This window comes from Leptodactylus fuscus, chromosome 1 (assembly GCF_031893055.1).
Source record: "Leptodactylus fuscus isolate aLepFus1 chromosome 1, aLepFus1.hap2, whole genome shotgun sequence".
Lineage (NCBI taxonomy): Eukaryota > Metazoa > Chordata > Amphibia > Anura > Leptodactylidae > Leptodactylus > Leptodactylus fuscus.
This window is the reverse complement of record NC_134265.1, coordinates 58222908-58249279: the sequence shown is the minus strand read 5'-3', so window position 1 is coordinate 58249279 and position 26372 is coordinate 58222908. Positions and strand designations below refer to the sequence as shown.

The window sequence follows — 26372 nt, the reverse complement described above, 5'->3', positions numbered from 1 at the left end:
CAAATTCACTTATTTCAACATTTTGAGTTTATGCCAATAACTGCATAAGTATAGTCCGCAGTTTGTTTTTTTGATGAAAATAAACCTTTTTTCCATACTTTTTCCTTATGCGATATATATTATGAAGGTTAGGGGATAAGCTCTGTGCAAATACTCTGGTGGTGCTCACAGTAAGTAGAAAAAGTCCAGATATAGTCAAAAAGTAGAAAAAGCTGGGCACTCACCATTAGAAGAGTATAAAAATTTGAATCTTTATTTCAGAAATCCATGTTAAAATACAATACGGGAGGAGGCATGCCTGGGAGAGGAGAGCGACAGCCATTTCGTGCTGACAGCACTTTTTCAAGTGTGACATAAACGCAATGATCTTTGGAATTGCAGCATTTCCACTGCAGATTTCTTTTCTGCATTCCCACCACAACCACAATGCTGCATATTCTCAAGGTGGGGCCCCGGCCTAATAGAGAACTTACGACTAGAGGATAATGTTGTATAAATCTAATATCTTGACTATAGATGTTACTATAATGTATTCCGTCAGAGAGGTTTATACATCCTGGATTTTATGCTGATGGATTTTGCATACACTGACACATTATATCAAACTACCAGGCCAGGAGATAGACGCAGTTACATTATGGTGGCATATACAGCATGCAAATATTTTCAATTTTATAATAGAAATCATATTAACCCTTTTCCAACCTCCACAAGCTATAACCATGGATGTGGGTTCTTTAAACATGGGCGGTTGTTCAGGAGCTGAGCACCCACCATAGCCGCCGGGTCTCCACTGTATTATACAGTAGAGACCCACTGGCAATGTCTTGCAACCAGTGCTAGTACTGATCTCGGACATTACACCTACTAATGCCTTGGTGAAACCTGACAGAGGGCACGGTCGCCACCATTTTCCTTGTGATCACTACACCCTGGAATAAGATCCATTGCCATGACAGCTAGGAGTATATTGAAGGCTCCCAACCTTGTCTTCAATAGGTTTCTAATACAAGCTGCATTGTGTAACAAAAACTGTATAAATTTAGTATTGCTGTAATCGAGCTGACCCACAGAACACTGGTAATGTCATATGGCAGTGCAATAAATGCCATAAAAATGAAGCAATAAAGTCACCCAAAAGCAGTTATTTTCATTCAACCCTATTCTGAATTTTTTTTTTAAATTTCCCATTAAGAAGTGCAATGTGTCCCTCAAAAAGGAAGCCCACATATGGCGTTGTGAACGGAAAAATATAAAATCTGTGGTTTTCGGAAGGCAGGTAGTAAAACATAAAAATAAAAAAAATGGCTCTGGGAAGAGGTTAGAAATATAATAATATTATTCACATATATGATCACTATTTGATCAACAGAGACCAATTTTATAACACTACAAGACTGATGAGATATGTCCAGAAATGGGCACAACAGAGGGCTCTGCCCAAATGAGCTTACAACCTCATTGGTCACCCATTATGAGTACAGTGCTCCAATTCATATATACAATTTATAGAAAATGAATTCATACTTGCTTACGTGGAATTTTCTTCATTGCAGTTGGATTCGCCTTTATCCACATTGTCATACAGGCTGAAATTTCGATTTGTCAGGTCCAGTTGAGTTTGATTCTTAAATCGGATTATTATTCTCTTCACTCCAAATAGAATGCAAGTGTTGCCATTTTTGGTGATGTTGATGGTGCTTTGAGGAGGGGAATGACTTCCATGTATAACTTCTCCGGTCATTGTCTCTTTTCTTACAATATTGTAATATACACCCTGTATAAAAAGATACTTTGTATTTAAACCCACAATAATACCAACATGGTTTTAGAAAGTTAATACTACAGTACACACAGAGTTAATATGATATCTCTAAGTCACTGTGAAGTGTGATATTCTCTCCTCATATGATATCAAGGCTCAATAGTTATATTCAACCCTGTCATCCTTTCTCCAATTCCGGATTTTTGGCCTCTACTATGATCAAAGATGTCTCTGAAGTAGCCAAAACTTCAAAATATCACTTTCTGCAGGGGAAATTTTGTAGATGTAGGCTCTCCCCCACACCATCAGACCCAAATAGTGAGCACTGGACACAGTACAGATTACCACATAACCTTGAAGACGCACGGATACATAGTAAGAGTCAACTAGCAAGAAGACAAAGTTACTTGTGACCAGAGGAGAACTAAGTGGAATTAAACCATTCACAATATTAGAGACTTGTCTTGTTACAGTTGCTGAAAGACATTCATTGTAATTCATTGTATTTAATGCCAGAGGCCACATTGGGAGGAGAGGGAGACTCCCTCCCCACAGGGGTACCACTTAAATGGGAGAGCTACATCATGCAGTTACTTCCTGTTTGTATCAATTGCCAGTTTGATCTTTATCTTGTATATTTCTGAAGATGGTTCAGTAAAGAGTTACATAAAGCAGACCATTGTACACACAGTGTTTTGCTACCATTTCACACTCTTACAGAGAGATCATAGTCTGGGACACTCTCGAGGCGTTGCTGATACCTATATAGAAATCAGCACAGTTAACGGCCATTGACCAGAATCTGCAAGATAAAATGGGAGAGCACCGAGCCGATCCTCGTGTATTACCTCCAAGGTAAATGGCAGAACGTACAGACAGATACCTGCCTAACCTGCGCTGTTCCCTCTCACAGAATCACTGGATTAGGCTGGTCCATCATTCCTTTGCACTGACCAGAATATATCTACCTGCTCCATTCTGAAGCAAGAAGAGTAGCCATGGGAAGAAACCACCACCAATGCTTATGTGCTATACGGGGGTAGACGCCAAAAAGTCCAGGTCATCAACACCAATTTTAATTTGTTATGTAGTCTGATGCGAATACATAATAACATAAATAATAAAAACATGATGAAATAAAAAACTTGTTTTGTTTTTTTTATATGTATATACAGAGAAATCTAGAGAATTATTTTAAAAGGGTTTTCTAATGAAAACATTTTTATCACATATTACTCTGCATTTTTTGGAATGTTCATCAGCTGTAAATCTACACATTCACCTACTGTGACCAGAGGGAAAAAAAAAAATAAGAATACACATTTTTATAGAAAAAATCTTCTTGGGGCCACATGGTGGCTCAGTGGTTAGCACTGCAGCCTTGCAGCGCTGGGTCCTGGTGTTCAAATCCCGCCAAGGGCAAAAAACCATCTGCAAGGAGTTTGTATGTTCTCCCCGTGTTTGCATGGATTTCCATCCCATATTTCAAAGACATACTGATAGGGAAAAATGTACATTGTGAGCTCTATGTGGGGCTCACAATCTACATTTAAAAAAAAAAAAGGAAGAAAAAATCTTCTTGTGAAGGACTCGTGGGCCTACTCTGCCACCAATATATGTGTGTATATATGTATACAATGTGGAGACTGGATTTTTCAGTATTGCGATAAATACACCTGCAATTACAGTAAAAATATAAGAGCATCAATTCCACGATAACCTAGAAATCCATCAGTATCCAAAATGCTTACACAGCAACGTTCTCTTATGGCCTCTACATAGGAAGCCGAAGCTTTGAAGTGCATTAAATCTGGACTGCTGTCCTTTTGTGTGGCTTATTCTTACGACCTTCATACATATGTGCTCACAATTTGTGTCATTGAGCAGTTTTCTTCCTATACAATTTGTGGTCGCACCCCAACCAGGACTGTGATTAGAGCCCAGGCAGTAGAACAAAAAGCTCTCTCACTCTCTCTCTCTCTCTCTCTCTCTCTCTATATATATATATATATATATATATATGTATATATATATATATATATATATATATATATATATATATATATATATATATATATATATATATATACAGTCCTATGAAAAAGTTTGGGCACCCCTATTAATCTTAATCATTTTTTGTTCTAAATATTTTGGTGTTTGCAACAGCCATTTCAGTTTGATATATCTAATAACTGATGGACACAGTAATATTTCAGGATTGAAATGAGGTTTATTGTACTAACAGAAAATGTGCAATATGCATTCAACCAAAATTTGACCGGTGCAAAAGTATGGGCACCCTTATCATTTTATTGATTTGAATTCCCCTAACTACTTTTTACTGACTTACTGAAGCACAAAATTGGTTTTGTAACCTCAGTGAGCTTTGAACTTCATAGCCAGATGTATCCAATCATAAGAAAAGGTATTTAAGGTGGCCAATTGCAAGTTGATCTCCTATTTGAATCTCCTCTGAAGAGTGGCATCATGGGCTACTCAAAACAACTCTCAAATGATCTGAAAACAAAGATTGTTCAACATAGTTGTTCAGGGGAAGGATACAAAAAGTTGTCTCAGAGATTTAACCTGTCAGTTTCCACTGTGAGGAACATAGTAAGGAAATGGAAGACCACAGGGACAGTTCTTGTTAAGCCCAGAAGTGGCAGGCCAAGAAAAATATCAGAAAGGCAGAGAAGAAGAATGGTGAGAACAGTCAAGGACAATCCACAGACCACCTCCAAAGAGCTGCAGCATCATCTTGCTGCAGATGGTGTCACTGTGCATCGGTCAACTATACAGCGCACTTTGCACAAATAGAAGCTGTATGGGAGAGTGATGAGAAAGAAGCCGTTTCTGCACGTACGCCACAAATAGAGTTGCCTGAGGTATGAAAAAGCACATTTGGACAAGGCAGCTTCATTTTGGAAACAAAAATTGAGTTGTTTGGTTATAAAAAAAAGGCGTTATGCATGGCGTCCAAAAAGAAACAGCATTCCAAGAAAAACACATGCTACCCACTGTAAAATTTGGTGGAGGTTCCATCATGCTTTGGGGCTGTGTGGCCAATGCCGGCATTGGGAATCTTGTTAAAGTTGAGAGTCGCATGGATTCCACTCAGTATCAGCAGATTCTTGAGAATAATGTTCAAGAATCAGTGACGAAGTTGAAGTTACGCCAGGGATGGATATTTCAGCAAGACAATGATCCAAAACACCGCTCCAAATCCTCAGGCATTCATGCAGAGGAACAATTACAATGTTCTGGAATGGCCATCCCAGTCCCCAGACCTGAATATCATTGAACATCTGTGGGATGATTGGAAGCGGGCTGTCCATGCTCGGCGACCATCTAACTTAACTGAACTTGAATTGTTTGTCCAAAATACCTTTATCCAGGATCCAGGAACTGATTAAAAGCTACAGGAAGCGACTAGAGGCTGTTATTTTTGCAAAAGGAGGATCTACTAAATATTAATGTCACTTTTCTGTTGAGGTGCCCATACTTTTGCACCGGTCAAATTTTGGTTTAATGCATATTGCACATTTTCTGTTAGTACAATAAACCTCATTTCAATCCTGAAATATTACTGTGTCCATCAGTTATTAGATATATCAAACTGAAATGGCTGTTATAAACACCAAAATATTTAGAACTAAAAATGATTAAGATTAATAGGGGTGCCCAAACTTTTTCATAGGACTGTATATATATGTATATATATATATATATATATATATATATATATATATATACACATATACAGTGGGGCAAAAAAGTATGTAGTCAGTCACCAATAGTGCAAATTCCACCACTTAAAAAGGTGAGAGGCGTCTGTAATTTACATCATAGGTAGACCACAACTATGAGAGACAAAATGAGAAAACAAATCCAGAAAATCACATTCTCTGATTTTGTAAGAATTTAATTGCAAATTATGGTGGAAAATAAGTATTTGGTCACCTACAAACAATCAAGATTTCTGGCTCTCACAGACCTGTAACTTCTTCTTTACAAGTCTCCTCTTTCCTCCACTCATTACCTGTAGTAATGGCACCTGTTTAAGCTTGTTATCAGTATAAAAAGACACCTGTGCACACCCTCAAACAGTCATACTCCAAACTCCACTATGGTGAAGACCAAAGAGCTGTCAAAGGACACCAGAAACAAAATTGTAGCCCTGCACCAGGCTGGGAAGACTGAATCTGCAATAGGCAACCAGCTTGGATTGAAGAAATCAACTGTGGGAGCAATAATTAGAAAATGGAAGACATACAAGACCACTGATAATCTCCCTCGATCTGGGGCTCCACGCAAAATCTCACCCCGTGGGGTCAAAATGATCACAAGAACGGTGAGCAAAAATCCTAGAACCACGCGGGGGGACCTAGTGAATGAACTGCAGAGAGCTGGGACCAATGTAACAAAGCCTACCATCAGTAACACACTACGCCGCCAGGGACTCAGATCCTGCAGTGCCAGACGTGTCCCACTGCTTAAGCCAGTACATGTCCGGGCCCGTCTGAAGTTTGCTAGAGAGCATTTGGTTGATCCAGAAGAGTATTGGGAGAATGTCCTATGGTCTGATGAAACCAAACTGGAACAGTTTGGTAGAAACACAACTTTTCGTGTTTGGAGGAAAAAGAATACTGAGTTACATCCATCAAACACCATACCTACTGTAAAGCATGGGGGTGGAAACATCATGCTTTGGGGCTGTTTCTCTGCAAAAGGGCCAGGACGACTGATCCGGGTACATGAAAGAATGAATGGGGCTATGTATCATGAGATTTTGAGTGCAAACCTCCTTCCATCAGCAAGGGCATTGAAGATGAAACGTGGCTGGGTCTTTCAACATGACAATGATCCAAAGCACACCGCCAGGGCAACGAAGGAGTGGCTTTGTAAGAAGCATTTCAAGGTCCTGGAGTGGCCTAGCCAGTCTCCAGATCTTAACCCTATAGAAAACCTTTGGAGGGAGTTGAAAGTCCGTGTTGCCAAGTGACAGCCCCAAAACATCGCTACTCTAGAGGAGATCTGCATGGAGGAATGGGCCAACATACCAACAACAGTGTGTGCCAACCTTGTGAAGACTTACAGAAAACGTCCGACCTCTGTCATTGCCAACAAAGGATATATAACAAAGTATTGAGATGAAATTTTGTTACTGACCAAATACTTATTTTCCACCATAATTTGCTAATAAATTCTTACAAAATCAGACAATGTGATTTTCTGGATTTGTTTTCTCATTTTTAGAGATGAGCGAACAGTGTTCTATCGAACACATGTTCGATCGGATATCAGGGTGTTTGCCATGTTCGAATCGAATCGAACACCACGTGGTAAAGTGCGCCAAAATTCGATTCCCCTCCCACCTTCCCTGGCGCCTTTTTTGCACCAATAACAGCGCAGGGGAGGTGGGACAGGAACTACGACACCGGGGGCATTGAAAAAAATTGGAAAAAGTCATTGGCTGCCGAAATCAGGTGACCTCCATTTTAGACGAATAGTGGATTTCAAATCCGGGTCATATGAGAATGTGAACTTTGTGACTATGAGACAGGGATAGCTGTACAGGCAGGGATAGCTAGGGATAACCTTTATTTAGGGGGGAATGTTATTAAAAATAACTTTTTGGGGCTCTATCGGGTGTGTAATTGTGATTTTTGTGAGATAAACTTTTTCCCATAGGGATGCATTGGCCAGCGCTGATTGGCCGAATTCCGTACTCTGGCCAATCAGTGCTGGCCAATGCATTCTATTAGCTTGATGAAGCAGAGTGTGCACAAGGGTTCAAGCGCACCCTCGGCTCTGATGTAGCAGAGCCGAGGCTGCACAAGGGTTCAAGCGCACCCTCGGCTCTGATGTAGGAGAGCCGAGGGTGCACTTGAACCCTTGTGCACCCTCAGCTCTGCTACATCAGAGCCGAGGGTGCGCTTGAACCCTTGTGCACACTCTGCTTCATCAAGCTAATAGAATGCATTGGCCAGCGCTGATTGGCCAATGTATTCTATTAGCCTGATGAAGTAGAGCTGAATGTGTGTGCTAAGCACACACATTCAGCTCTACTTCATCGGGCTAATAGAATGCATTGGCCAGCACTGATTGGCCAGAGTACGGAATTCGGCCAATCAGCGCTGGCCAATGCATTCTATTAGCCCGATGAAGTAGAGCTGAATGTGTGTGCTAAGCACACACATTCAGCACTGCTTCATCACGCCAATACAATGCATTAGCCAGTGCTGATTGGCCAGAGTACGGAATTCGGCCAATCAGCGCTGGCTCTGCTGGAGGAGGCGGAGTCTAAGATCGCTCCACACCAGTCTCCATTCAGGTCCGACCTTAGACTCCGCCTCCTCCAGCAGAGCCAGCGCTGATTGGCCGAATTCCGTACTCTGGCCAATCAGCACTGGCTAATGCATTGTATTGGCGTGATGAAGCAGTGCTGAATGTGTGTGCTTAGCACACACATTCAGCTCTACTTCATCGGGCTAATAGAATGCATTGGCCAGCGCTGATTGGCCGAATTCCGTACTCTGGCCAATCAGCACTGGCTAATGCATTGTATTGGCGTGATGAAGCAGTGCTGAATGAGTGTGCTTAGCACACACATTCAGCTCTACTTCATCGGGCTAATAGAATGCATTGGCCAATCAGCGCTGGCCAATGCATTCTATTAGCGTGAACTGAGTTTGCACAGGGGTTCTAGTGCACCCTCGGCTCTGCTACATCAGATTGCTACATCTGATGTAGCAGTGCCGAGTGTGCATCAGATGTGTAGTTGAGCAAAACTGACTCAGCACTGCTAAGTCTGCATTCGCATAGGAATGCATTGGCCAGCCTTCGGCCAATCAGCGCTGGCTCTGCCGGAGGAGGCGGAGTCTAAGGTCGGACCTGAATGGAGACTGGTGTGGAGCGATCTTAGACTCCGCCTCCTCCAGCAGAGCCAGCGCTGATTGGCCGAATTCCGTACTCTGGCCAATCAGCACTGGCTAATGCATTGTATTGGCGTGATGAAGCAGTGCTGAATGTGTGTGCTTAGCACACACATTCAGCTCTACTTCATCGGGCTAATAGAATGCATTGGCCAGCGCTGATTGGCCAGAGTACGGAATTCGGCCAATCAGCGCTGGCTCTGCTGGAGGAGGCGGAGTCTAAGATCGCTCCACACCAGTCTCCATTCAGGTCCGACCTTAGACTCCGCCTCCTCCAGCAGAGCCAGCGCTGATTGGCCGAATTCCGTACTCTGGCCAATCAGCACTGGCTAATGCATTGTATTGGCGTGATGAAGCAGTGCTGAATGTGTGTGCTTAGCACACACATTCAGCTCTACTTCATCGGGCTAATAGAATGCATTGGCCAGCGCTGATTGGCCGAATTCCGTACTCTGGCCAATCAGCACTGGCTAATGCATTGTATTGGCGTGATGAAGCAGTGCTGAATGTGTGTGCTTAGCACACACATTCAGCTCTACTTCATCGGGCTAATAGAATGCATTGGCCAATCAGCGCTGGCCAATGCATTCTATTAGCGTGAACTGAGTTTGCACAGGGGTTCTAGTGCACCCTCGGCTCTGCTACATCAGATTGCTACATCTGATGTAGCAGTGCCGAGTGTGCATCAGATGTGTAGTTGAGCAAAACTGACTCAGCACTGCTAAGTTTGCATTCGCATAGGAATGCATTGGCCAGCCTTCGGCCAATCAGCGCTGGCTCTGCCGGAGGAGGCGGAGTCTAAGGTCGGACCTGAATGGAGACTGGTGTGGAGCGATCTTAGACTCCGCCTCCTCCAGCAGAGCCAGCGCTGATTGGTCGAGTTCCGTACTCTGGCCAATCAGCACTGGCCAATGCATTTCTATGGGGAAAAGTTAGCTTGCGAAAATCGCAAACTGACAGGGATTTCCATGAAATAAAGTGACTTTTATGCCCCCAGACATGCTTCCCCTGCTGTCCCAGTGTCATTCCAGGGTGTTGGTATCATTTCCTGGGGTGTCATAGTGGACTTGGTGACCCTCCAGACACGAATTTGGGTTTCCCCCTTAACGAGTTTATGTTCCCCATAGACTATAATGGGGTTCGAAACCCATTCGAACACTCGAACAGTGAGCGGCTGTTCGAATCGAATTTCGAACCTCGAACATTTTAGTGTTCGCTCATCTCTACTCATTTTGTCTCTCATAGTTTAGGTCTACCTATGATGTAAATGACAGACGCCTCTCATCTTTTTAAGTGGTGGAACTTGCACTATTGGTGACTGACTAAATACTTTTTTACCCCACTGTACATATTGTCAGAGTCTGGGGTTGCTAGGTGGGGTGGCATAGACACACAAGTCCAGTTTGTTTAGTTCAAAACAAAGGTAGAGTTTATTTTCACTCAAAAATGTAGTGCAGCAACATAAGGAAACAATACCAAAATAAATCCCTGCCCGCCTAAGCTCTAACTAAACATAGAGTAGGTTATATCACCTAGAATAAAATAAATCAAAAGCCAGTAGAATTATTCAGCACACAGCTCCAAAAATATGACCTCTCTCTTTGGCTCTCCAGCCAAGCTCTGCCAAAGTGTTGCTGCTGGAGCTGGCTTCTTAAGCCTCCTTGACGAGAAGACTCTCGACTCTCTGAGTCGCTGCTGGAACATCCCCAAAGTGTGGACTGGTGGGGGGTGGAATGACAGGTCCAACTACCAATCCTACCTGCCATTCCTAAAAATCCAGCCCAGTAACTGGAACTTTGAAATAACCCTCAGCAGACAATAGTTGTCTGCCGAGAAATGTTCTTTCTGGAGTTTTCTCATCTCACCCACATTAGTAGTCTGGGTGAGATGTGCACCCCCTCCATTACCTGACCAGCCATCAGCTTACTACATACAGTCCTATGAAAAAGTTTGGGCACCCCTATTAATCTTAATCATTTTTAGTTCTAAATATTTTGGTGTTTGCAGCAGCCATTTCAGTTTGATATATCTAATAACTAGAGATGAGCGAACAGTGTTCTATCGAACACATGTTCGATCGGATATCAGGGTGTTCGCCATGTTCGAATCGAATCGAACACCGCGTGGTAAAGTGCGCCAAAATTCGATTCCCCTCCCACCTTCCCTGGCGCCTTTTTTGCACCAATAACAGCGCAGGGGAGGTGGGACAGGAACTACGACACCGGGGGCATTGAAAAAAATTGGAAAAAGTCATTGGCTGCCGAAATCAGGTGACCTCCATTTTAGACGAACAGTGGATTTCAAATCCGGGTCATATGAGAATGTGAACTTTGTGACTATGAGACAGGGATAGCTGTACAGGCAGGGATAGCTAGGGATAACCTTTATTTAGGGGGGAATGTTATTAAAAATAACTTTTTGGGGCTCTATCGGGTGTGTAATTATGATTTTTGTGAGATAAACTTTTTGCCATAGGGATGCATTGGCCAGCGCTGATTGACCAAATTCCGTACTCTGGCCAATCAGTGCTGGCCAATGCATTCTATTAGCTTGATGAAGCAGAGTGTGCACAAGGGTTCAAGCGCACCTTCGGCTCTGATGTAGCAGAGCCGAGGCTGCACAAGGGTTCAAGCGCACCCTCGGCTCTGATGTAGGAGAGCCGAGGGTGCACTTGAACCCTTGTGCAGCCTCGGCTCTGCTACATCAGAGCCGAGGGTGCGCTTGAACCCTTGTGCACCCTCGGCTCTGCTACATCAGAGCCGAGGGTGCGCTTGAACCCTTGTGCACACTCTGCTTCATCAAGCTAATAGAATGCATTGGCCAGCGCTGATTGGCCAATGCATTCTATTAGCCCGATGAAGTAGAGCTGAATGTGTGTGCTAAGCACACACATTCAGCTCTACTTCATCGGGCTAATAGAATGCATTGGCCAGCGCTGATTGGCCAGAGTACGAAATTCGGCCAATCAGCGCTGGCTCTGCTGGAGGAGGCGGAGTCTAAGATCGCTCCACACCAGTCTCCATTCAGGTCCGACATTAGACTCCGCCTCCTCCAGCAGAGCCAGCGCTGATTGGCCGAATTCCGTACTCTGGCCAATCAGCACTGGCTAATGCATTGTATTGGCGTGATGAAGCAGCGCTGAATGTGTGTGCTTAGCACACACATTCAGCTCTACTTCATCGGGCTAATAGAATGCATTGGCCAATCAGCGCTGGCCAATGCATTCTATTAGCTTGATGAAGCAGAGTGTGCACAAGGGTTCAAGCGCACCCTCGGCTCTGATGTAGCAGAGCCGAGGGTGCGCTTGAACCCTTGTGCAGCCTCGGCTCTGCTACATCAGAGCCGAGGGTGCGCTTGAACCCTTGTGCACACTCTGCTTCATCAAGCTAATAGAATGCATTGGCCAGCGCTGATTGGCCAATGCATTCTATTAGCCCGATGAAGTAGAGCTGAATGTGTGTGCTAAGCACACACATTCAGCACTGCTTCATCACACCAATACAATGCATTAGCCAGTGCTGATTGGCCAGAGTACGGAATTCGGCCAATCAGCGCTGGCTCTGCTTGAGGAGGCAGAGTCTAAGGTCGGACCTGAATGGAGACTGGTGTGGAGCGATCTTAGACTCCGCCTCCTCCAGCAGAGCCAGCGCTGATTGGTCGAGTTCCGTACTCTGGCCAATCAGCGCTGGCCAATGCATTCTATTAGCCCGATGAAGTAGAGCTGAATGTGTGTGCTTAGCACACACATTCAGCTCTACTTCATCGGGCTAATAGAATGCATTGGCCAATCAGCGCTGGCCAATGCATTCTATTAGCGTGAACTGAGTTTGCACAGGGGTTCTAGTGCACCCTCGGCTCTGCTACATCAGATTGCTACATCTGATGTAGCAGTGCCGAGTGTGCATCAGATGTGTAGTTGAGCAAAACTGACTCAGCACTGCTAAGTCTCTGCATTCGCATAGGAATGCATTGGCCAGCCTTCGGCCAATCAGCGCTGGCTCTGCCGGAGGAGGCGGAGTCTAAGGTCGGACCTGAATGGAGACTGGTGTGGAGCGATCTTAGACTCCGCCTCCTCCAGCAGAGCCAGCGCTGATTGGTCGAGTTCCGTACTCTGGCCAATCAGCACTGGCCAATGCATTTCTATGGGGAAAAGTTAGCTTGCGAAAATCGCAAACTGACAGGGATTTCCATGAAATAAAGTGACTTTTATGCCCCCAGACATGCTTCCCCTGCTGTCCCAGTGTCATTCTAGGGTGTTGGTATCATTTCCTGGGGTGTCATAGTGGACTTGGTGACCCTCCAGACACGAATTTGGGTTTCCCCCTTAACGAGTTTATGTTCCCCATAGACTATAATGGGGTTCGAAACCCATTCGAACACTCGAACAGTGAGCGGCTGTTCGAATCGAATTTCGAACCTCGAACATTTTAGTGTTCGCTCATCTCTACTAATAACTGATGGACACAGTAATATTTCAGGATTGAAATGAGGTTTATTGTACTAACAGAAAATGTGCAATATGCATTAAACCAAAATTTGACCGGTGCAAAAGTATGGGCACCTCAACAGAAAAGTGACATTAATATTTAGTAGATCCTCCTTTTGCAAAGATAACAGCCTCTAGTCGCTTCCTGTAGCTTTTAATCAGTTCCTGGATCCTGGATAAAGGTATTTTGGACAAACAATTCAAGTTCAGTTAAGTTAGATGGTCGCCGAGCATGGACAGTCCGCTTCAAATCATCCCACAGATGTTCAATGATATTCAGGTCTGGGGACTGGGATGGCCATTCCAGAACATTGTAATTGTTCCTCTGCATGAATGCCTGAGGATTTGGAGCGGTGTTTTGGATCATTGTCTTGCTGAAATATCCATCCCCGGCGTAACTTCAACTTCGTCACTGATTCTTGAACATTATTCTCAAGAATCTGCTGATACTGAGTGGAATCCATGCGACCCTCAACTTTAACAAGATTCCCGGTGCCGGCATTGGCCACACAGCCCCAAAGCATGATGGAACCTCCACCAAATTTTACAGTGGGTAGCAAGTGTTTTTCTTGGAATGCTGTTTCTTTTTGGACGCCATGCATAACGCCTTTTTTTTTATAACCAAACAACTCAATCTTTGTTTCCAAAATGAAGTTGGCTTCTCCAAATGTGCTTTTGCATACCTCAGGCAACTCTATTTGTGGTGTACGTGCAGAAACGGCTTCTTTCTCATCACTCTCCCATACAGCTTCTCCTTGTGCAAAGTGCGCTGTATTGCTGACTGATGCACAGTGACACCATCTGCAGCAAGATGATGCTGCAGCTCTTTGGAGGTGATCTGTGAATTGTCCTTGACTGTTCTCACCATTCTTCTTCTCTGCCTTTCTGATATTTTTCTTGGCCTGCCACTTCTGGGCTTAAGAAGAACTGTCCCTGTGGTCTTCCATTTCCTTACTATGTTCCTCACAGTGGAAACTGACAGGTTAAATCTCTGAGACAACGTTTTGTATCCTTCCCCTGAACAACTATGTTGAACAATCTTTGTTTTCAGATCATTTGAGAGCGGGCTGTCCATGTTCGGCGACCATCAAACTTAACTGAACTTGAATTGTTTTGTAGAAAGAAATGGTCCAAAATACCTTCATCCAGGATCCAGGAACTGATTAAAAGCTACAGGAAGCAACTAGAGGCTGTTATCTTTGCAAAAGGAGGATGTACTAAATATTAATGTCACTTTTCTGTTGAGGTGCCCATATTTTTGCACCGGTCAAATTTTGGTTTAATGCATATTGCGCATTTTCTGTTAGTACAATAAACCTCATTTCAATCCTGAAATATTACTGTGTCCATCAGTTATTAGATATATCAAACTGAAATGGCTGTTGCAAACACCAAAATATTTAGAACTAAAAATGATTAAGATTAATAGGGGTGCCCAAACTTTTTCATAGGACTGTATATATATATATATATATATATATATATATATATATATATATATATATATATATATACAATTCTTTAACCCTCTGTGTTCTGTCTTATAGAGCCTAATTTCCTATCAGCAGTCTGTATTAATCTTCACATAGCATATTTTCAGCCTCCTTACTCTATGATCTCATTTGCAGTCCTAAGTGCACAATAAATATGGCATCATCATCACATCATCTACAAGAGCTACCAGGATTCTTGTAGACCCTTACGAATGTGGCCTAGTCTGGTCTTTAGGGACATTGAGAAGATGGAGGAGGCGCTGGAGAGTTCTCTCACAGCATTGGGGATGCCCCCAGTGCTGTTTGAGCACTGGGGCCCGCCCCCAGTGCTGTGAGAGAACTCATTTGCATACCAACAAAAACCGGGATTTATACCGAATGGTGGCCCAGAGAAGACATCTAAAAGTAGGAGAAGAATAGCCTTGCTTTGGGCTATTGCGACGTGGTACCCAGAAAAAATTGCAATTTAATGATAGAATCCCTTTAATCCCCTTTTTTACCATTCACAGAGCCATATGAGGGCTTACTTTTTGCAGGACAAATTGTACTTTGTTATGGTACCATATAATATTCTGTGTGATGTACTGGCAAGCTTGAAAAAAAATTCAGAAAAGGTGGAATTCACTGGCCAGCCAGAGCCATGTCCACAGAGTGGCCAATTACTGCATGTGTTCATTGCATGTAGGTGGATAGGACTACAGACATGACAGTCGATGCCGTGCTAACAGATTGATATATATGATATAAGTGATGATTGTCATTATCATCTCCACATCTCACCTGGTTATTCTCTGTTTGAGGTAACGTATAATCTTCTTGTGTGCTGGACATGTTAGAATATCCTACAACAAAGTCAATATATTAAAATACAATCTAAACAACATGCAAAGGAATTACAATGATGGAATGTCTCAATTGTAGTAAGTTTGACTGGTGCGATCCCTATGAACAGATGAAGACTGTGAATGGCCTAGACTTGAATCCCTTCACCATATTACACCTCATTAGAGTTCCAGGGCATATAAGAGGTTAAGGATACTTATCCATTCTAGATTCTCTTCTATTTTTGCACTTTATATTCTATGCTATCTTTCCAATAGTCCTCAGTCAGGTTGAATATTATAGTAAGAATCTCAGCTGCAAACTATATAATGAATATCAGGGAAAAAAAACCTTACCATAACTCTGCGGTAATTCTGTCTGTGAAGACGTCTGCAGATTATACCTTGAATAAAAGACACAAAGGACAATACAATCATTGTAAGAATTGTAAATTAATATGTACATTGCGACTATTACTTGAAGCTTTGCTACGTTTCAAAAGATTTTCTAGTTTTAAGTATGTGAAGCCTAAAAGGAATGTGTCACCATTTAAAAAAAAACAAAAAAAAAAAACAACTTGAAAGTCTTCAGTAGGTGATACCTTTTTTAATGGCTAACTCATAATGATGACAGATTATAACGTTTCAAAGCTCCCGGCTTCTTCTTCAGGTATATCTAAAAACAATTTCTGAAGGCTGCATATTTATGTACAACAGGACACAAGGAATAGAATTTTAGGAGGGAGCGGGGAAGAGGGGAAGAGGCTTATTGGTATATACAAGTAAACCAGTGGCGTAACTAGGAATGGCGGGGCCCCGTGGCGAACTTTTGACATGCCCCCCCCCCCTTCCTGACCGACACCGAAGACCTTGACCGACCGCCCCCCCCCCCCCCGCCACATTCCTGCGCACTCTATTATGACCCATAGTGGCCCTAGTACACAGTATTATGCCCATTGTGGCTCCTGCATACGGGATTATGCCCCATAATGAACACCCATGAACAATTATTATACTCTGGGGTCTTTTCAAACCCCAGAGTATAATAATCGGAGACCCAGGGGAGATACAAACATAAAAAAAAAGTTACTTACCTGTCTCCGGCTCCGCTGTAGTCTTTGGTGGTGTTGGCCATCTTTAATAACGCATGAATGCCACATGACATTTCATGCCCTCCCTCCATCTGTCCCCAGTTTCATGTCCTCCCTCCATCTGCCCCAAGTTTCATGCACCCCTCATCTCTACCCCCATTATGTCCTCCCCTCCATCTCTGCCCCCAGTATAATGTTCCCCCTCCATCTCTGCCCCTAGGTTACTGTTGCTCCTCAATTGCTCCACACCATACATACATTTACACTCACACACAGACACATACTCTCCATCCGGCATCTCACATCCCCCCTCCCCTTCAGTACCTAGCACCACATCTCTCCTTCTCTTCATCTCTTCCAGGACTGCACGGGCTATAAAGACGTCACACACAGGTCCTTCAGCACAAGCTTTCCTATGCTCTTATCGCAGTTACAACATTTTGTCTGTTATAAGGAAAGTTTTTTAATAAGTAAAACACTACAAGGAGCTGCGCGGGACAGCAGTATAAATGCGGGACAGGCAGGGAGATATGTTGTTACCAGCTGGAGTAACTCTAGCTGGTAACGGCCTGTTAAGAAAAAAAAACCCCGCAGGGGTAGGGGCTGTCGCCGGGCCCCCTAATGTCCCGGGCCCTGTGGCAGCCACTACCACTGTTCCCACGGTAGTTACGCCCCTGACGTAAACAATTCCACAGTTCCCAGGTTCTTATCAGTTCACAAAATTGACATGAAAATTTTGGTCCTAAGAGGGAATTTTAAATCCAGGAAGAACAGACAGATTTATGAGTACAAGCTGATGACCTTATTTAACACTCTGGAGAATGGGATGAACCTCTCACATGGGTTCATGGCATCCTACAGAAATCACTGAACTGAGACAGCCATAAATCCACTCTGTGAACTGATAAGAACCTGGGAACTGTGGAATTGTTTACGTGTATATACCAATAAGCCTCTTCCCCTCTTCCCCCCTCCCTCCTAAAATTCTATTCCTTGTGTCCTGTTGTACATAGATATGCAGCCTTCAGAAATTGTTTTTAGATTTATCTGAAGAAGAAGCCGAGAGCTTTGAAACATTATAATCTGTCATCATTATGAGTTAGCCATTAAAAAAGGTATCATCTACTGAAGACTTTCAAGTTTTTTGTTTTTTATACTACCTACCCACTAGCTAACACAGTACAAAAACAAACATTTACCATTTTTTAATTATTTATTAAAACTAGAAGTGAAATATCAATTTTCCTAATCTGTTTTTTCCTAATTGTACATTTTTTCTTCAATTTTATGTACATGATTATGGGGGCAGTCATCTGGCCTGAGATTCTTTTCTGCTCTGTTAACAGTATTTAGTAATATGCTTTACAACATAGTCACAGCTATATACACCATTGGACTGGAGTTGACTGAGATCTCTTGGAGAGTTTTCTATAAATGCTCTATGCAGGTAGATGGAGTAGATAAACTGTGACATCTTCTATTGTCAGTAGTGGATGTAATGATAGGTCAATGGGTTTATCTATAAAGGTGTTATCTTCTGGTTACATTGATGATGTAAATGAAATAAATGCTTGAAAGAAAACCCCTACAGAATTGGCAAGTGGTAATCTATAATTAGGCTTACTGGCCAGAGTGAAAGTTGCAGGATTTACTACTTTTTAAAATATAGATAGAGACATGGAACATTAAAAAAATATATATTAAAAGTTCTTTAAAACTATGTTTCACATAAAGCATAGTTAAAATTAGGTACCAATGTGTAGTATACTATCTAGACTTATAGAACTTATGTACTATAGCTATCATTGGGGTATACAAGGCCTCTACTATACCTCCTTATGTCTATGGTTCCATACAGAGACACGTGGACAGTATCTGTGTAAGATTCCATATTAACTGGACTGTATAATAATGTGGTGCTCGCTCAGATACTATATATACAGAGTTATTTTTCCCTAGGAGCATTGGTTCTTGTGAAGAACACCTTCAACCATACAATACTGTGCAAGCACTTTAGGCATGAGGGGAAATATGCTGTTCTCAGCATCATCCAGTCTGTCTGGGGATTACATGAAGAGACAGAAGGATTGGATCAAGCCTACATCCACAGAAGATCTGTGCTTAGTTCTCCAAGATATCTGGAATAACATCCCTGCGAGTTCCTTCAAACATACTGTACCTGCAAATGTACCTGAATGAACTGATGGAAGGCAATGGGCGGTCACACCAAATATTAACTTGTCTTAGATTTCTATTTTGTTCATTCAGTCAATTGCTAAAATTAAGACTTCTATATTTGCTCAGTATTGTACACAATAATATATATATATATATATATATATATATATATATATATATATATATATATATATATATATATATATATATCTCATTGCAGTACAGGTTTCATGCAGAGGGCTGTCCCTAATGCATTAGCCCTAATAATAAGCATATCAGATAAAGTTGTGGATTTTTTCCATATCATACATTTATCCTTCTTGCTTTCAGGTGTAAAGTTTTTTTTAGTCCTGCGCTATGGGTGTAAAATATAGACTAAGAATGACATGCTAGCAGCTCTTTTTATAGGACATGACAAGCACACAAGGTGCAGCTACATTTTCTATTACAGTAGCTGTAAAAAGTGGGCTTTATCCAAATCACCCTAATCTCTAAGCAGAATCTGGTTAGGAAGGCGTATTAGCGCCTCTAAGTACCACGTCCAGCTCATTACACTGGGTTATCCACTAAGCAGGTTACCCCTTACGAAAGACAGAACTTACAAAGTTATTGATATATCGTAGATACAACGTTTACTGCAGAGAACACATCTTATCCTGACACGTCTTCAACATTTTCCCTGGAGACTTCTACATAATACAAAGAAAATGAATGAAATAGAGAAATAAAAGAGAGACATAAGAAGAGAGGACAAAGCGCCTATGTAAGGTGAAATCATCACTCACCTTCACACAGCAGGAACCCTGCCTAATATCTGCCCTCTTTACATAATCCAATTGACGAAACCAAATCTTGTCCCTGCACAGAACATAATCTAAAGCCAGAGTGAAACATCCGGCATCTGATCATCTCTCTCTGACACCTATTGCCCTGTTGACCTCTGAGGGTATATGGTCCATGTGACATTAGGAAAAACTAAAAAAAAAAAAACATGCTCCATATCATACTCTCAACAGAGCAGTCTGTGCCATGTGATGGAATATCATGCAGATATCCAGCCCAAGAAGCAATGTTTCCAGGAAAAATACCTCTGTCATACATGATCGGATAGTACATGCCACAATTCAATTTATGGCAGATTCATAAACTATAATAAACATCATGCCATAACATGAAGCCTATAGGTGCGATATTATGGCTCCATAAGCTACAAAGGTTGTGTGAAAACATTATAAGAACATATACATGATCATATAGAATGTGCCTGGGGCAAGGCTCACATCTGTGTTCGGTATTCTGTTCTGGTAGTCCGCTTGGGGAAATTGGAAGGCAGTTTTAAAACCCATTCATTTGAATGGGTTTTTAAAGTGTCCGCCTGTGAGCGTCTGTGAGCGTCTTCTGCTCTCTGCGGCGAAACCATTTTTTTTAACCAGACACAATGTTGGACATGCAGGACTTTGTGTCCAATAAAAAAAAAAAAAAAGTTTCGCTGCGGAGAGCAGAAGACGCTCACAGGCGCTCACCGGCGGACACTGAATGCTGTTGGAAATTGGGCACTGGTGTGAACCCGCCCAGACTTTGAGCTACTGTGATATTGCAGCTATCCTCTGTCACCTGCTCTGCTTTTCTATCCTAACCCAATACCCTCAATTAGATCATTGACTGCTGAGGATATTACCAAGAAACAATATAAAATCATATTAGAACAGAATATTTCATCATTTTTTCAGGCAGTTAGAAATTTCTAAAAGTATTTAAAAAAAATTCCATTACTGTATTTTGAGTGGTTTTATTTCATCATAATTGAGGTCAAAATCTACAAGTCCAAATGCCAAAAAGCAATTCTACACACTTGGACATTTGCTTGCTTTAGGCTACCTGCTGTCCAACTTTATATTATTATTATTATTTTAAAAAATATTAACATTTTTTTAAAAACTTTTTAAACATATTTGTCCAAAAATTATATATAAATGTGTATGAGAAGTGTGCAATTAATTATTTTGCTGACAAAGTATGTACTGTATGTGTGGCCACTGCTGGGGGACATTAAAGTGATCCTATCATTTAAACACATTTTTTTATGAGTAACATGTCGGAATAGCCTTAAGTCTATTCTTCTCCTACCTTTCGTTGTCTTCTCCACGCCGCCATTCCGTAGGAATCCCGGTTCTTGTCGGTATGCAAATGAGTTCTCTCGCAGCACTGGGGACGGGCCCCAGCGCTCAAACAGCACTGGGGGCATCCCCATGCTGCGAGAGCACTCTCTCCAGCGCCGCCTCCATCTTTGTCAGCAGCGTCTTCATCCTCTTCTTCTGGTGCAGGTTTCAGACTTCTAGGCCTCGGGCCTTGGGCAGAGCAGACTGTGCATGCCTACAGGCCATGAGAAAATGGCCGCTTACACTACTGTGTAAGCGGCCATTTTCTCGTAGCCTGTGGGCATGCACAGTCAGCTCTGCCTAAGGCCCGAGGCCTAGAAGTCTGAAACCTGCGCCGGAAGAAGAGGATGAAGAAGACGCCGCTGACGAAGATGGAGGTGGCGCTGGAGAGAGTGCTCTCGCAGCATGGGGAGAACTCATTTGCATACCGGCAAGAAACGGGATTCCTACGGAACAGCAACACAGAGAAGACAATGGAAGGTAGGAAAAGAATAGCCTTTCTTAAGGCTATTTCGACGTGTTACTCATAAAAAAAAAGAGTTTCTATGATAGGATCCCTTTAAACTATGTGGGGCCACTACTGAGGGCAGGACCCTACATGCAGGAGTTTTTCTTCCATCAGAGAAATAAATAAGGGGGTGTTCACATTACCATTGGTGACCTTCAGTAGTAGCTGTGGCTATTGTCCGTTACAAGATTTTAGCAATGGATAATAGCTGAACTGTCAGTAATTCGTTAAAATTTCCATTCGTTTCAATGGGATTTTATCTTGTGTCCATTTGTGTCCGTTTACACCCAATCTGTCAGAAGTCCATTTTTTCCATCGGACAAAATATCTTACATGCAGGACTTTTGTGTCCATTTTAAAAAACAGATTCTTGATGGACGGTAAGTGTCCGTTATTTTTTTTAATTGAAGTCTATGGGCAACGGACTTATAACGGACAGTAACTAATAGCCATCAGTTACTGTCCGTTATTTTTGTCCATTGTTTTCTGCGCATGCTCAGAAAGCAAAAACAACAACAACAACAAAAAACAGTACAAAAAACAGACACTAATTGCCTAAAAATGCAGATTGATTCCCGATAGAGGGGGTTCAGTCTGCACCTGTCATCAAAAAGGGTTGTCCACGAATTTCAGGACCCAGAGAGGAGGCTGGAGAAAGGGAAACATTAAGAAAAAGAAAGACTCTCCTGACACCATTGTCTGCCACTGCTTTGTGATCTGGCACGCACCATGGAGCTGCCATTGGAAGTCTTACACCTCATGTAACTGCTGAGGCCAATCAGTGGCCAGAGGAGAGGAAATGGTTAACGTAGGTTTGTGACATCACTGGTTCCTTTACAGGATTTCTTTGAAATTTTACCCTCCCCGACCTGCTTTCTGGGTCCTGAAATTCCTAGATAGCGCCTTTAATGTCTGCTGCTTTCATCCTGTGTGAACCCACCCTAATTCTGATCCATTAGAATGGAACACACAGACATGGAAGACAGATGGCTTAGGCTCGGACTGCTTCCATGCACACACAAATATATATATATATATATATATATATATATATATATATATATATATATATATATATATACACACAACATTTGCACTGCACATTTACAGTATGTCCGTTTATACTTCATATTAGGCAAATTGGTCTGGAAAGTTCCTCCCATACACTGAATGTGTCCACAGGGACCCCATGCATTCACCATATGTCAAAAGAGTGTCCTTGTGTCATTTACTGGATCAGTAGGCATTGGCCTGGCTTCTTTATCATTGTATAGGGAAAAAATCTGCTGCACGTTCCTATTCAGAGGGACAGAGTAATAATCTATACACTAATACAGTATATACACTACTGGCAATGTATATAGTGGGAGTCAATGGGAGATATATATACATACAGCGGCATACTGTACATCAAAACTATAATCCTAAGAGATAGAAGTGAATACTAAGCCTAATAGGTAGGTGCAGAAATGTATCCAGGAATGAATAGCAGAATAAGTCACTTTGATACACTTTATCGTGTGTACAGAGATTACATGGCCACACCATTCCCTGGAGGAGATGAATATCCATCTGATACAGGAGGCGTCACTTATTCCCACTCTCACATGTCCATTAAGCAGGTTTTAACGCCCGCTAATTAAAATGTGCTGGATACGCAGCGGCAAACATATTGTGGCTTTTATCCGTTATTGACCCAAAGTCGTCTTAATAGAAGATTAAACAAATCTCCACATGTCCAGTCTGCCCTATATCCAGAGATTGGATTCTCAGCTCCTCCGACCTCTAGGATATTTTGACCTGTGTTGTATATTTAGTCTCTGGTACATAGACAGAATATAGTTGCTGTGTAGTATGATACAGACTAGAAGAAAAACACTCGGCGGTGACTACAGATAGGAATCTCATAGACTCCACAATCACATATACATCACCTATTGTCAGATTATACATAATATATATAGACAGATAGCTATGGTATATCAGGTCTAGCAGGGCTAGCTTAGTTAGTATAGCAGAGCTGGGTTTGTCAACCGACACAGTTCATCGTAATATTCTTACCTATGGTTTTAACACAGCGTCAGCGGACGAACTTGCTGCATTGACCGAACTGACGGCGAAATCGCAGGGCACGAAAGAAACCGTTAAATGACCTATTGCGCGCTGCTATCTCTAGGTAGGTTCGGCACGCCAGTAATATAACTCCTGATGGTAGTTTTATGCTTCATCGCTTCTACATGGATTAGTGATAATGTAATCTATAGCTTCGGACGATGAATATTATCATGAAATGAAGCTTTGTGCTCACCTGTTCTCCAGCCCTGCAGAGACCCATTCCTTTGAGCGCACAATTCCCATGCCAATAACAGCCACAATGAAGCAGAAGCTATTCTTTTCCATTGAGGTAGCGCAGATCTTGTCAGATCATGCACATTTGTTAATCTGGGATAGCAGAATGAAAGAAATGACCTTCCAATCACATGTGACATGTGACAGCACTTACGCCAATAGGAGGCAATAGACGGCAGAAGTTCTCATCCTCATTAGTGCGGCCCCCACACTCGCTCACAGCTCGCCTGCATTTATTTAGCACTTTGAAGTCACACATCTCCCAGCTATTATCTCCATAGAAATCTTTAATTGGTTTCAGCAACTTTGCTGCAAAAGAAGGAGAATATGGATGTGTTCAGAAAGGCAATGAGCGCGGTAACACAGAGCAGGCTGTGCGTGTCATAGGTATCAGAGACGTATTATTATACATGGCAGGCTCTAATCCCTCTGTAACAATACATCAGACAAGGGGATTCTTAGCACAATCCTAGCCAACGCCAATTTCTGAATTTCTATCCAAGTGTTACAGTCTTAAAACTTATATTTTCTAAAAATGTTACACCTCATGACACCGTTATGTCTAAGAATACAAGCCATATAGTTAGCAGTGTAAAGACATGCCTAAGCGGGTGTTCACATGTAGGATTTTGATGCTGAATTTGAGACAGAATCCGTCCCAATATCCACATGAAATCTGCCTCCAAGGGGAGCAGTAATTGATTTTTGCTGTAGCAGAAGAAATAAGTGTCTGGCCCATTTTTTTAGGCAGATTCCACCTGAAAACTACCATTTAAATGAATGGGAGGCGGGAAATACACCTTTTCTGTTGCCATGGAATTTGGCCCTGCCCAAAAAAGGCAAAATCGGCAACATACAGTGGCATTCAAATCTGATTCAGTGTTAAGATCCGCGTCAGTTTTTGACAAGCAAAAAAATCTGCTTCAAATTCGTGAAGCAGAAGTTTTCTGCTTGACAAATTCAGCATCAAATCCCTACATGTGAACCCCCTCTAAAGCCAGGTTCACACAGGGCTTTTTGGACCGATTTTGATGCAGAGGCGGCCTCAGAATCAGTTCCCAAAAATAGCTAGCCGCGACTGGATGCCAGTGCAGTGCATACAGTCGCGGCATTCCGCTCCAAATTAGGCTCAAATGAATGGGCGTAGTCGGGAGGGAGTGTCGCGCCTCGGACTCTGCGGTGGATTCCACAGCGAAATCAACCTCAAGAAAGGGCATGTCGCTTCTTGAGGAAAAAGGAATCCATTGAATTCAATGGGCGACTGTTTTTTGAGCCGGATTCGGAGACGGGTTCCGTGTCAAAATCTGTCCCAAAAAGCCCAGTGTGAACCCGGTTTAAAGGTGCCAATAAACCTTACACAGCCGGCATTTTAAACCGACATCAGAAAACCAAGAAAGGCCTTATTCACACAAAAGGGAAAAATTGCCATTTTTAAGACCCATTGGGGCAGACTTATTATGCTTTGTGTACTAGTTTTCTGATGTACACATTCAGGTCCTCCATCTGGAATTTCATTGTGACAATTGTAACTATTGTGCAGTGCTATTCCCAGGATGGAACAAGATTGTTCTTCAAGCCATGTTTAGTGAGCATAGCATGTATCTGTGTATGCGGTACCTGTAGGAGCTGAGCGCAGGCCCCTGTGAGAACTGTACTATTGCTGTGTGCTTATTTGAGACCACCACTCTTCACCGTTCTGAAAGTCTACAGTCCAGTGAACTTGTGTCGTGGATCCTTGCTACAACTGGGCAACTTGCTACTAGCAAGGGGACCCAGCTTGCTCTGTAACAATGGGGTGCAACAGAAAAACTGGTAATGGAGTCCTGCTCAGAACATGAACACTGTACAGTTATTTTGGTCTCCTTTACACACAGGGATAATACAGAGTGATTTTACAGTACAAAAGATGCACAAAGTGATGTCAGAGTACAGGAATAATGCCTATAGTGATGTCACAGTACAGGAATAATGCCTATAGTGATGTCACAGTACAGGAATAATGCTTATAGTGAAGACACAGGACAGGAATAATGCCTATAGTGATGTCACAGTACAGGAATAATGCCTATAGTGATGTCACAGTGCAGGAATAATAAAAACAGCAATGTCCCTGTACAGGGACAATGCACACAGTGATGTCACAGTACAGGGGTAATGAATGCAGTGATGTCACAGTACAGGAATAATATACACAGTGATGTCACAGAACAGGGATAATACACACAGAGATATCACAATATAGGGATATCTTATCTTATCGCATACAGTGATGTCACAGTACAAGGATAATACACACAGTGACATCACAATTCAGAGATAATATACACAGTGATGTCTCTCCACATTTCCTTCCAACATCCATAGGTATCACTGATTGGACCATAGATCTCAATGGAAAAGGGCCCCCTTATTTGTTGAGCTACATACCAGCTGCTACATTGGTAGTTACGCACATGGCCCTGGAGAGGTCGGGGTAACAGATAGCAGAAGAACATCTTTTTAGGCATAGTCAGTTGCCGTGTTGATAAGGCCACATATAATAATAATAAATTATATTTATATAGCGCCAACATATTCCGCAGCGCTG

The 26372-nt window shown here is 42.4% G+C and overlaps 1 protein-coding gene across 2 annotated transcripts in view; it reads right to left on the bottom strand.

Moving 5' to 3' along the window:
• Window positions 1–24239, bottom strand: part of LOC142200723 (V-type proton ATPase subunit S1-like protein) — a 45131-nt gene extending 20892 nt beyond the window's left edge. Inside the window, exons 1-4 of one of the 2 annotated variants that reach the window (XM_075271297.1) lie at window positions 23940–24239; window positions 15858–15904; window positions 15460–15521; window positions 1536–1777 (exon numbers count right to left, since the gene is read on the bottom strand). In XM_075271297.1, the coding sequence (XP_075127398.1) occupies window positions 1536–1777; window positions 15460–15521; window positions 15858–15904; window positions 23940–23980 (392 nt within the window). In that variant the 5' untranslated portion in view covers window positions 23981–24239. The other variant, XM_075271289.1, reaches the window with a different exon arrangement.
• Window positions 24240–26372: the final 2133 nt, after the last annotated feature.